The sequence below is a fragment of the Girardinichthys multiradiatus genome, chromosome 11, assembly GCF_021462225.1.
Source record: "Girardinichthys multiradiatus isolate DD_20200921_A chromosome 11, DD_fGirMul_XY1, whole genome shotgun sequence".
Lineage (NCBI taxonomy): Eukaryota > Metazoa > Chordata > Actinopteri > Cyprinodontiformes > Goodeidae > Girardinichthys > Girardinichthys multiradiatus.
This window is the reverse complement of record NC_061804.1, coordinates 39120042-39133752: the sequence shown is the minus strand read 5'-3', so window position 1 is coordinate 39133752 and position 13711 is coordinate 39120042. Positions and strand designations below refer to the sequence as shown.

General features: G+C 43.2%; 1 protein-coding gene across 1 annotated transcript; it reads left to right on the top strand.

The window, feature by feature from the left end:
• Positions 1–26: 26 nt before the first annotated feature.
• Positions 27–12244, top strand: ripk4 (receptor-interacting serine-threonine kinase 4). The gene is made up of 8 exons (XM_047378654.1): positions 27–1124; positions 4867–5158; positions 5805–5953; positions 7108–7157; positions 8035–8193; positions 8408–8526; positions 10237–10477; positions 10563–12244. The coding sequence occupies exons 1-8, from the start codon at positions 937–939 to the stop codon at positions 11813–11815; spliced, it is 2451 nt and encodes an 816-aa protein (XP_047234610.1). The 5' UTR covers positions 27–936; the 3' UTR covers positions 11816–12244.
• Positions 12245–13711: the final 1467 nt, after the last annotated feature.

Below are 13711 nucleotides of genomic sequence, written 5' to 3'. Positions count from 1 at the left end.
AGGCATATATAAATATGGAATAAGAATGATAACAGATTAAAACAATAAAACCAATTAATGTGCAGGGGCAGGTTATTCCACAGTTGAAGAGCAGCAGTAGAGAAGTCCCTGCCATCTTTGACCTTTCTCCTAGAGCTTGGAACCTGCTGGAGCTGCTGTTCAGTTGACTTGAGGGACCGAGAAGGTAGGTAGGGATGAATAAACTCAGACAGGTAGGCAGAGCAAGATTGTTCAATTATTTAAAAACAAAAATATGAATTTTAAAATCAACTCAAAAAGTCACCGGCAGCCAGTAGAGGCCAGAGCAGGGGTGATGTGTTCTGTTTTTGGAGCACCGGTTAAGTGTGAAGCAACAAAAATGATAACCACACATGATTTGAAGAGAAATGTTTTAACAGGCTTAAAATGTAGCTAAGACATTGAGTGTGAATAAATGAACTCTAGGACTTAAAAAGATAGTCGTTTAAAAGCGATGTGTAGTTGCTTAAACGTAAAGGTGGATTATTTTTCTTCCAGGCATTTTTTCAGGTAGGAGTTATTGTCTTCACTGGAGTATGAAGGAATTGCCAAACTTTTTATGGTTCAGGTCACAAGTAGAAACAACATTTGTAGTGACATTTTCAAGCCACTGTCTGTATCATTCACTTCAGGTGGATATTTCTCTGTTGGCCAGGCGAGAAAACAATCATCGGTGGTACCGAGGTACCTTGTGGGCTGTCACTTTTCCTCTTCGAACTTTTTTCCACGTTTCAACATCCGGATATGATGTCACAACAGCTGGCCCCGCCCCCTGCTCACACCTGAAGAGCTGGGCGGTGCCTGACTGAGCAGTAGACGGAGGAAAAACAAGGAAGAGCTCACAGGCGGTTCAGGTCAGTGTTTGTTCGTTTGCCTTGGAGACGAAGGAATATTCCCTCTGTTGGTGGCTCTCCCAACATGGATATGGATCTCCCGGATTCCCCGCATGGGAACATGGGGCTTTTAAAGACGTTTGACTCCTCTGAGTTTGGCAGCTGGGAAAAGATAGGCTCAGGTGGATTTGGACAGGTATACAAAGTTCGGCATGTGAAGTGGAAAACATGGCTGGCAATCAAGTGCCCTCCCTGCCTTCATCTGGATGAGAAGTAAGTAATAAAACCACATGTGGGGTTAGGCCTAAAGGAATTCAGCTCCTCTAGCAGAGTTTAGGTGTGTCTTATTTCTGGAGTCCTTCAAAGAGCCACATTCACAGATCTGACCCAGGTTCACACCTCTCATCTATCGTTTTGTGAGCAGAACACGGTGAGATTCTGGGAAAGTAAAAAGCAGGTATTGCGTGACTCACTGTCATTACAGTCTGGGCACAGGGAGGCTGTACCAGAGATGTAACGGGGTCACCTATTTCACCACAGCTGAGTTGTGTGAAGGGAGCCGTGACATCCGTATTTATTCAGAGAACAAGCATTACCTAAACACAGCTGCTACACGGCGAGCTCCAAGCCTCCCATATGTTTCTGCCTCCAGTCAGAGATGGTATCACACTCTGACCCCGGGGAGCGGCCCAGTTAAATGGATGTGTGGGGGGAACAGAGGGGTCTTCTTTCCCACAGGCGCTCCTGGAGATTGCGCAAACGCGTCTATCAGTCGGGATTTGTCCTGCAGAAAACCCCCAACTGAGGCCTTGTAGACTTGTTATTTTTTTCTCCGGTGTGCCATGCTGCTGCAAGTCAGGTTCCTGCAAGTCCTTATTAAAGGTTGTTCCGTCACATAGCATGGACTCTGTCAGCGGAAGCTTCCATTCTTGTTAGTTGTACGTGTAGCACTTTGATTAACCCTCCTGGGTCCCTGGACATGATTTTTTATTTTGCTTTTTAGATTTAAAATTTCCACAGCGTTTACTCTGTTGATATAAATGATGGCTTCAAATCTTCTAATTTGCCTTTTAAAGGTCCTTTTTAGCATTTTTGGGCCAGTGACTCCCATTCGAAATGCATTTTGTTTTAATACAAAATTTGATTTCTCAGGGTTCAACTGTCTGGAAAATTCTGGAATTTGATTTATTTTCCAGGTCCTTCCAACTATTTTTCCTTCTTACCTTCCTTCCTATCTCTCATTCCTTCTTTCCTTCCCATCTTGTGTAATACCATCCTTCCTTGTGCTCTTCTGTCTTTGTGTCTTTCTCTCCTTATGCTTTCCACCTTTCCTTTGTTACAGTTTCTGGATATTGTAGGTTCCTTATTGAAACTGTACAAGTGTCTGCCATACATTTGTAGTGAATTATATAGTATTTATGTGCTAATATGAACTTAAATGACTGGGACGCTGAGCCTGGAAAAATACCCTGTTTACATGAAAAATGTGTAGTCCGCCTTGTAATTAGGGCCAATTTATGAAACTCCCTCCCACCCATAAGATCCAAATATGTAGGAGTCTTTGACTAATCCCTAAAAAATAGGGTGTAATAGTATAAAATTTATCTAATAACAGTAAAATAAAAATATATAATCTACCAAAATACTTTTTTGGCCATCTTAAAAAGATCACTATAAAATGAAGAAGTTGTGCTTAATAATGGTGGTGAGACTGATAGATGTCACCAACACATTTCAAAAACTTTGACTGTCAGCTCCCTTCAGATTTACGGTGCATCTGCTCTACCTGAGCTGAGGATGTCATCTCCTCCATCAACCTCTGCAAGGTACATAAATAGTCATACGTTCTGAGCCTTCATTGACCCACACATAACATCCAGCAGCAGGTACTGAAAGCCACCTTTGTCTGCCGGCTTCGCTGGCTGCCACTGTGTAACACAGACAATATAAGAAGCTGGAGAACCGGTCTGTCCGGGCGTCTCTCTGTTGAAGCAGGGACGTTGTTTGGTCCAGAGGATCTACTCGGATTAGATAAAGCATTAAGCAAACAAGTTATTTCCCAGTATTATATCTAATGTTTGATTCTTATTCACTGCCTAGAAGATTAGTGGGATTCTGTCTTCTGCACTCAAAAGAGCAAAGTGTACTGGAGTCAAATTCCTTGTTTGTATGTACGAACTTGGCAATAAAGCTGATTCTGATTTATGCTGCATAAAGCACACTTACAGCCCAGTAATCTGATACATCATGCACATGATCAACAGTCGGGTCACCAACTGAGCTTCTATGAGCCTGCAATTTCATTTTGTACAGAATTCCAGATCCAGCTCATCTAATTTTGCCTTTTAAATCCCATGCTTGTGAGCGCAATTCTGAATGGGATTTATTCTTCTTTGATCTGTCCTCATTAGGAGGCTAACATCCTGAGATATGTGAACTGAGGTCATTGCATGACCTGCACAGTTGTGTTTGAGGTATGGTAGCTGGGTCAGTGTGCTGATAAAGCTGCTGAAAAGGAGCTGTTTAAGCCCCCCTGGACTATGCAGATGCAGGAATGTTCTTGAAGCCTTTAAACGGGTATTGGGTGATTTAAATTGTAAATGGCTTGTACTTGTATATAGTGCTTGATCAAGTCCCCAGAGGCCCCAAAGCACTTCACTCTACATTCAGTTGTGCACCCATTGTAGGATGACTGTGGTGATCTAAATTGTAGCCACAGCTGCCCTGGGGCAGACTGACAGACGTGAGGCTGGCATACACCGGCGCCACCGAGCCCTCTGACCCCCATCAGTAGGCAACACGGGTGAAGTGTCTTGCCCAAGGACACAACAACTGAGACAGGCATAGCGGAGGCTCAAACCGGCAACCCACCGCTTACAAGACAAACCCCTGCCACCATTGCCACGGTCGCATTTGGAGTGTGGTCCGGTCCACATAATTTAGGACTAATGTGTGAAGTACAGACATTCACGGAAGTTTTTCAGAACATTCAGCATATTTTGGCGCTCAGCAACATTGAAGCTAAGTGTGCAGGAATTCAGGTTGGAATGAAAGGTATTCTAAATATTGCAAATTAGTGACCAGAGCATTGCCATAGCACAAGCAGATTAATGTTTAATAAGAGGAAATGTTTGTGTTGAACTAGAAATACTAGACATGAGCAACTGTTGAGTACAAGAACAAGATGACCTGCATACATTTCAGCTGCAGGTTGCACTTGCTTGAATATTCTTCACAAAGTTGACAGAGCAAACCTTCTGTCAACCAGGGGGACGATGTCTTCTCCTCCGCTCCTGTTTTGTCGGGGGTCACACGGTACTCAGATTTAGGCCTCCTTGGTTTTGCTCTTTATTTTTTCTACCTGGCTCCATGCTGAGGAAACGTGTTGTTACAATTTGAAACATCAGTCCACACATTCATCACCACTAGGTGAGATTACTTTTATGCACATCTATATAAGGGTTATTGGATCCTCATTTGCTCTGATATAGAGGGTAATAGTGTGAGCACATATCTCTTATTTTAGCTGCACTCCATACATTTTATATTTCATCTTAAAGTTTCTTTGTTCTTAAAAGCCTGCCTTGTCTTGCCCTATCCTTTCTCTTGGAGTCTCGGCACAATAAAACACCATCCTGTTCTCTCAGGTCAGCTGATCAGCTGCTCCTCAGTGAGCATGGAGGGGACTGTGCTTTTGCTGTTGCAACTCCTTTGCACTTTGACAGACTTCTTCTTTTCCTGTTTTTAAATAACTTCTTAAAACTCTTCTCTTTGAAGTGGCCTTTGATAATGCTAATTTAGCTTTATTGTATGAGTTTTTTTTGTTTCGTGTTTAATTGCATGGCTGGTCTTACCTGTTCTTTGCATCATAATAATTGTATTGGTACTTTATGCCTAGTGTTTTTTCTTATATCTTTTGTTTAAAACTGTTTTATACATCAGGCTGGATTGAATTATGTTGGAAAGTCAAGCAAATTGTTTTGCCATCTAACAGTCAACCATTTCTTTGACTAAGGGACCGCTCCGAGCTCCTCGAGGAGGCTAAGAAGATGGAGGTGGCCAAGTTCAGATACGTCTTGCCTGTTTACGGGATCTGCAATGACCCTCAGGGCCTCGTCATGGAGTACATGGAGACAGGATCCCTGGAGAACTTGCTGGCTAACGAGCTGCTGCCCTGGGAGCTTCGTTTTCGCATCATCCACGAGACGGCGGTGGGCATGAACTTCCTGCATTGTATGAACCCGCCACTTCTGCACCTGGACCTGAAGCCTGCCAACATCCTGTTGGATGCACACTATCATGTCAAGGTATGGAGCCTGTTCGCAAAGGGTTAGCTGTGGAGTGTCTGATAGAGACATTTTGTTCTTCAACTCTTACATTTCAGCACCAAAGAGTAATGGAGTCCTTCATGAAAATTTTGCAAAACATTCAAATAGAACAGAGTTGTCTAGAGCTTCTATATCCCCCTTCCTCGAGTGAACCGCTCATCTCGTTCATCTGTTTCAAATTGGTAGCTCTGCACGTGCGGTGTAAAGACAGGTGTCTCTTAGGTTTTCTGCGCAAACTTCTAAACAGTTCAGCCGTGCAGCTTGTGAATGGGTGGGAACCATCATTTCCAGAGTTTAATGCCTGGATGTAAACACCTCTTCCGGGCTTGTCCCAACAGGATTCATTTACCTTCTATTAAATCTCCCTCTCAGTGTGTGTGTGTGTGTGTGTGTGTGTGTGTGTGTGTGTGTATGTGTGCTGAGGTGTGCACTCCTCTGCACAAATATAAAGGGCCTCTCCTCTGCAGCAGGTTGGGACATGGCTGTGTTGCCCTCATCATACCATTGAGTGCACATAATAAAAGCTTAGCTGCCTGTCACACACGACGGACAAAGTTAGTCATCGTTGCCGTGGAAATTCTGTGCTGCCGAATTGATTGAAGTTGGGTCTGGTCTTGTATTTCAGATATCTGATTTTGGGCTAGCCCGGTGGAATGGCTTGTCACAGACTGATGACATCAGCCGAGAAGGCTTCTGTGGCACCATTGCCTACCTGCCACCCGAGAGCATCGTAGAGAAGGACAGAGTGTCTGACACAAAGCATGACGTGTACAGGTTGGTGTCCTTAAACCTTCACACATAGTTTTGTTTTAAACGCAGGTGTTTCCTGTTCAGATTTCTCATTCACTGCTTTTAGTGACAAAGTGTAGTAGATTTATTTGGGTTCATAAATGAAACGATAATTCATTTCATTGTATGCTTTACAGCATACAGCAAAATAAGACAGGATTTCTCAGCCATCTATAACAGTGTAAAAAGTCATAAGGAAGATAATAGAAAACAAAATGTCTAAGATCGGAATAAAGTGCAGTCATTTAAAGAGCATAATCTCAACATCAGTTCAATTTGTTATCAGTCTGTAGGATAAAACTGTAGCACTCTACTGGTACTGCTTCTATATTGGCAGAAATATGCAGGTGCATCTCAGTGTCTGTCCTGTATATGTCTGTGTGGTGGATCTTGAAGCACTGACTCTGCTCATGTTGTACACACACTTCTTTTCCTGCAGAGCCTTTTCCTTCCACTCAACTTTCCAGTAAAATGCTTGGATACAGCACTCAGTGAAGAGTCAACCTCTTGACAATTTGTTGCCTACCCTCCTTCTGGAGGGTGTCAGTGAGTGCTGACTGGTGTCCAAGGTCACTACTCAAGGGCCAGTGTCCTGCATGTTTTAGATGATGCCTTGATCCAACACATCAGAGTCAACATAATAGTTCATTAGCAGCCTCTCCAGAGCTAGGTGATATGCTGAGGAGAACACCCAGCCATTTACATCAGCTGTGTTAGGGCAAGGACGCATGTTAACCAAGTAGGACACCAGCCCTTAAGGACTGGAGATGGACAACTTTGGTCTACAGGAGAAGTCAGCAGTCTTTGCCATGATTATATAAGCCAAAACAGACAACCTCTGAATTAAAACTGCTTTTTGTTTTGGTCTCATGTAGTATTCACATTTTTTGAAAAGCTTTTTTTTTTTGGGTGTATAATGGCTTCATATAAGTTTTTCACTTTTTAATTGAATTGGCAAAATAAATATTGTAATGACATTTAAATTCATTAAGATGCACCTGTAGTTTTAACATAAACTATAACACCATATAGACCCTGTTTGAAGGAAAGACATCGCTGCACAGCAAAGTTATGGACAGCAGGGGTGATTTTTGACTTGAAAATGACATCTTTCGCTGATGTTTTTGTATCTCTTCCAGCTTCTCCATCGTGATTTGGGGTATTCTCACACAGAAGAAACCCTATCAAGGTAAGGCTTCCAGAGCAACACAAACAAACTTTTTTTTTTATGAAGATAAGAAATGAAGAATCCCAAAGATTCTGATTGCTTTGATAACTCTAGGTCTAGGCTGAAACAGAGCTTGGAGTCACCTAACTTCCAGAATCTTCACTTAACGAGATTATTTTTTCTGTCTCGATCACAGCTTTCCATCTATTTTTAACATTCCCGTAAACACACAGGCTACACTACTTGTGTAGTACCTGAGCTGCGGTGAGTGTGTTTGTTGCCTGCATTCCAGAGCAAGCAGGTGAACTGAGCAAGGGTGGAATTTTTTCTTTGTTTCATTTTCCCAGATGTATCATGTAGCTTTTTTTTTTTAAGGCCAGTGTCTAATTAAGGCAGGGTTGGCACTGCCTACAATGACCCAGACTAAATGAAAAGGTGACGCATTGCCAGGTTGATTACCATGCCTGCCCGTCTTCCCTCTTCACCTGCGAATAGTATTATAGCTACAATAGCCGCCGTAAGTCTTTTCTTGTTTGCTGTGAATCACTGACTTGGCTGATCCCACAACTGGATAGAACAGGACCAGGCCATTTAGGCTCCCGTGTGAAACAAGCACATGGTATGTGAGCACTAGGAAAGATGGTGAAAATGCTGTGCATCACTGTTTGTCCTTGTAGTTAGAGGAGCCTAGCACCAGCCTGGGTTGTGATGTGTTGCAGCTTATTTTGCATCTAAAATGTTTACAGTTCAAACCATTTCAACTTTATCCGTGTGTTCTCAGACAAGTCCTCATTGCGAATCCATGTACACCACAAAAAGTATGCAATGATTTAATCTATTTAGTTTTGAATGAAATGGATCTGACAGGCTCATAATAAAATGGATGTTTTCCCCTCAGGAGAAAACAACATCCTGCAGATCATGGTGAAAGTGGTTAAGGGAGTTCGTCCAGATCTGGGTTTAGTGCCACGAAGTCGACCTTCTACCTGCGCGGGTTTCCTAAGCCTCATGCAGCGCTGCTGGGTCAACAGCCCTAATGCCAGACCCAGCTTCCAGGGTGAGTTGGGCTTCTCTTCTCTGCACCAAAATACATTTAGTTTTCTCTGTCAGGACAACATCAAATAGATAAACTGTTTTATTTCTGCTGGTATGTGGCACGTCCTTCTTTGTTAACAGTGTTAAACTAGTTTTTTTAAATACAATAATAATATTATAATAATAATAATCCTATTTCACCTGTCAGTAAAGGTCAATTCAATGCTTTCTTTCAGAAATTACATCTGAAGCTGAGGAGCTTTGCTCAAAACCTCAAGATGAGCCCAGGACCCCAACATTATCAACATCATCAGAACTAGAGCCCTTGTCTCCTAACCCAGTCCCCAGTGACCAGGTAAGTTATGGCAGAATACACAGTCTGAGTTTAGATAAAATCCCATGTAGTAGATGTTGTCTTCACTGAATAATGATGAAGGTGGTTTAGGCTGTTAATTGAGATGAAACGTTGGATAAAAACAAGGGAAGGTCAGCTGTGATTAGAGATGCACCAATCAGACTTTTCTTCTTGATACCAGGACCAGTTCCAAAACCTGTCTTTAAGGTCTTATTCGCCAAACCTAATTTTATATATTTATTTTTTTATTCTAAGGACTATATTTGCATAAAGTGGAAAACACATCCTGACAGTTTTTTTGATAGTGGTTGAATAATTGATGCATTTTATATATCAAAAATAGTTGGAATCCTTCGTTTAGTGCGTTTTAAAGATAAATGAGAAAACATTCAAAGTTTAGTTATATTTGACCCATCAGTCACAATTAGAGCTGGTCAAGGGAAACCCGTCCAATTCTGATATCTGGTCAAATGATTGGTGCATTGGTTTGGTTTGGGAATCTCTCCTCTGTCTGAAACAATTTTACTCTGATTTTAGTATTTTCATCCCATTCCAATCCTACCTTTTTTCTGCCTCAGTGCTTATTACTCCAGTTGAGTTATGGCATTCTCCAGGGCCCTGTACCAGGCTCCTTTTTATCAATTTTAAATTAAATCCTGCCTCTTATTCGACATCTTAATGCATAGATGAAACTCGGCTGTCTAAACTTATTGTTCCACATCTTTTCAGCCTGTTGAATGTTACACGACTCCTAATAACCTCACTTTTGATGCTTTGGTTAAACATATTGTCCTTGTTTATTTTCCTGAGTAAGAAAATCCTTAAAAATCTTCAACAACTGACTATAAAATAGTGGTACAAGCATTTGTCTGCTTTTGCATAATAGCCTGCACTATATTGATCAGGGCTGCCTATGCTGTCTAAAATGGTTCGGTTAGATTTATTAAAAAGGCTTAAAAAGATCTGCCCAATGACCTGTAACCTGTCTGCGCTGGGTGTCTGTTAGATTTTATTTGAGGCTGTAAAGTTTAACTCTTGAAATTGAAAGCGTTTAAAGGCCTTGCACATAAATACATTACAGACTCTGTGACCCGTGATGGGAGCCTCTGGCTATTGAGATCTGTAGATTGCACTGTTCTAAAAATTAACTGATCACCACTTGTGACAAGCTGGAGTACTGAGTTAAGATGATGAACTCAAGCTGAACTCTCGTCATCATTACACTGCTCTTAAAAAGTTTAATTATTATAAAAAATCTATCTGTAACAGTTTAACAAAATGTTTTGAGCAGCCGTTGAAGACTTAATTATAATGCGTGGCTGCCTTTTCTTATCTTACAGTCATTGAATTGGTGCAAAGTTTCGCTGGTTAATATGTAACCAAAGAGTTTATCTTTCGAGTATATCAGATGGGGTTATGAGATGTTTGGTCCAGAACAAGCATTGCGTCACAGTAGAGGAATGTTGAGCAACCTGTGTGTCGCTCTGTCGTTTCCGGCCAGTTCGGCTGTTTTGTACGTGACTAGAAGCAAACATCCAGCTCCTGCGAGGTGAAAGCCGATAAGCTGGGATGTCTGTCAGAATAAACGGGAAGCTGCTTTAAACTTCCTGTTGCATTAGCTGGGAATTTGAGTCCCAGCTGCATGTGTGAATATAATGAGATGTACAGAATGACCAATCCCTGGATGCTAACCAATGGATTTTTCCACAGGGTAATGCCAACAAACCGGTGCGTCCAAAATCGGCAATGTTGCCGGAAAAAGACTACAGCCTGTCAGAGCTGCTGAGCCAGGTGGATTCTGGGATCTCAAGGAGCTTCGATCAAGTGAAGGAGGACAGCTGCCACAGCAAAGAGAATACCAGTAAAAGACTGTCGGGCATCTCCTCTGCAGATTCAGCTTTCTCCTCCCAAGACTCCATCACCCTGTCCTTAGACAAGGAAACCACATTTGGTAAGAGCTAATTAAAGACCTACAGTTGGAGGTAAATGAGTAATCAGTATTCTAAAGACCATTTTTGTCTCTTCGTACTGTCCAGATTCTGCTGAAGTCCAGAAGCGGAAGCTATGTGAAGCCATCAGGACCAAAGACATTGGTAAGCTAATGAAGATCCTACAGCCTCAGGATGTTGACCTTCCTCTTGAAGGAGGAGATAGCCTCCTTCATTTTGCTATCACTTTGGGTAACGAGGAGGCTGTCAAGTTCCTCCTTCTGAATGATGCCAATCCCAATCTTCCAAATGCGCGTGGCTCCACGCCTCTCCATCTGGCCACAGAAAAGCACCTGAAGCTGCTGGCTGAACTTCTGCTTGGTCGGCGCAGGACTAATGTGAATGCTAAAGATGAGGACCAATACACGCCTTTACACTGGGCGGCCCAGAACGGAGACGAGGCCATGACACGGCTGCTGTTGGACCGGGGGGCAACCATCAACGAGACCGACGGCCAGGGACGCACACCAGCCCACGTGGCGTGCCAGCACGGCCAGGAGAACGTGATACGGGTGCTGCTGAGCCGCAACGCTGATGTTCAGATAAAGGGCAAGAACAATTGGACAGCCCTTCATTTCGCCGCCTGGCAGGGGCACCTCGGCATTGTCAAGCTGCTGGTAAAGCAGGCCGGTGCCAACGTGGACAGCCAGACGACAGATGGCCGTACAGCACTGCATCTGGCATCCCAAAGGGGGCAGTATAGAGTAGCGCGGATCCTGATTGAGCTGGGGGCAGATGTCCACGTAACATCATCTGAACTAAACACGGCACTACATGTGGCGGCAGAAACAGGCCACACAAGCACCTCCCGTTTGCTGATTAAACACCAAGCAGATGTAAACCTTCAAAACGCTCAAGGACTTGCACCTCTCCACTTAGCTTCGCAGCGGGGCCACCTGGCCACAGTCAAGATGCTGATTGCAGAGGGGGCCAACCCCTACATATCCAACCCCGCCCAGCGCACCTGCTGCCACTTGGCAGCAGAGAACGGACATGGTGAAGTTCTGAAAGAGCTGCTCCTTCACTGTCCAGACGGCAGCAGCTTGTCAGATCAGCAGGGACTCACCCCGCTGCACCTGGCAGTGCAGGGTGGACACTCAAATATCATTACCATGCTGCTGCCACCGCAGGAAAGCCAGGACTTGGTAACAGAGAGCGCCATCGAGCCATTAGCTGAGGAGCCTCCTGGACCAGAGGTCAAGCAGCTCCAGAGGAAAGTCGTCATTCTCAAACTGACAGAGCTCAAGGACAAAGACTGCCCACAATCCGCCAGCCCACACTGTGCTTCAGCACCTTGCTAACAGGAACAAATGCACTGCAGACATTGTACGGAACTGTCTTTCATACTCATCAGCTGCCTCGCACATTGGTAGGGCATTATCATTGTTTTAAAAACACCTGGACCAGTGTAGATATCTCCCAATTGTGATAAAAGCTAGATTTATTATGCACACTGTAAATAGATGTATAAACCTATTGTTTGAATAGTTTTTAGGGGCATCACCCTTTACTTGGCAAGCACAATTTTAACAAGACAGGACGTGTGTTGACCGTAACCATAGAATGTATATTTTGTTGACTCTTGGGAAAGCTGCAGGGTTTAAATAACATTTAATGGAACACGAACTCTGTGCTGTACGTTAACAGAGCCTCTGTTTGGAAACGCCTTCAGTGTTCTGATGCTGTTACAATCCAGTGCTGCTTCATGCATTAAAAAACTTCAAACCTTTTCTAACGAACTGTGTTTTAATTACTTTATTCACTAAAATTGGGAACAAATAATATATTTGGAGTTATAGACCGTTACAGAAGGAGATGCAGTAATCAGTCGCCCAGGGACCAGAATCTCACACTTGATTGGCACTGATCAGTGATCAGCTGGTCAAATCCTGAAAAATCTGGGGATTTTTTCTGGTTTTGTTTCTGATTGTAATGTTTTTCTTTCATTTTCTGTTGTATCAAGCTACTAACTAATAGAGCCAGCAGCACGTTTTTCTCTTATGTGCTACAATCTTGGAAAGAAACTTTAGGTCCAATCTAAAAAAAAAAAAAAAAATTCAATTCACTAGCAGCCAAGAAAAGCCTGAAAGTGTTCAATGTCATATCGTTAAATGCATAATCTTAAGCTTATTTCTTTCCTTTTAGTGTATTACAGGGTCTTTGAGAAATCAGCACCTCATGTCCCCGCAGGCTTAGAGGAGAAAGTCTCTTGTTTCAGTCAATTTGCCTCTGCTCTGACTGCACGTGGGCAGGACCTTTAAGCCTTGTTGTTGACGAGAGTTGGCATGTCTGCATCTGCAGACCCACCTGAAGTGTTATTATCTTTCTGCCTGTGCTCGGGAGCATGCTCAGGTTGGCACGGACCATGGGAACTGCCCCTGAGGGGGATCTCAGGCTCTAAGACGATGGATGAGTGAGAAGGGGCGCTGATGTACGACCTGCAATTCCAGACTGTTGGCTAATTCTTCAGACCACTTTAACTTTTCATCGCTCTAAAACCAACACGCACACCCCCTCCCTGACGCCTCAAGGGCTCCGCTTTCTGCAAACAGAGAAAGTCTGTACGGGTGGCTGATGTTGGAGATTGGGTTGTTTTTATAGCTTGTGTATTAGCGGAGAGCCCAGAAAATGTGTGTGATTTTACGCCTCTGTTGTATGCACAATTGGCTCTGTTCTGCCTGTTGCCTGGTGGCATGTCTCCTCTTCAGCTAGGGAAGGACAATGTGAACTTGTTGGCCAACCTTAGCTCTTATCTCATATCAAGGTCATTGTTATGCTGGTTAAATGGCTATAGAGCCTGGCTCTGGTTTTCATAAATCTGAATTTTTTTCACATTATTTGGATCATTAACCAACACAAAGTAATGCATAGCTGTGAAAAGGAAGGTCTTTATCATTTCTTCCAAATGACATCTGAAATATTGGGTTGTGCATTGGTATTCATGCCCCCTTCGATACACCCAAATAAAATCAGATGCTACCAACTCCTTTCAGAAGTCATTTCCTTCCTCTGCATTTCAGTGCCCTTTGACCATTTGTCTGCCATGCACCCTGTTTGTCTGTGTAGGCTTGAATGCCTTTCTGTATAATTGGGTCAGATGTAAAACCTGGTCAGACTGTTTGGTAGAGGAGAGCTGCCTGTTTGTTTAATTCCAGTTTTCTCCTGTTTGTGTTTGTTAGGAAGGTTATTTTGTAGGT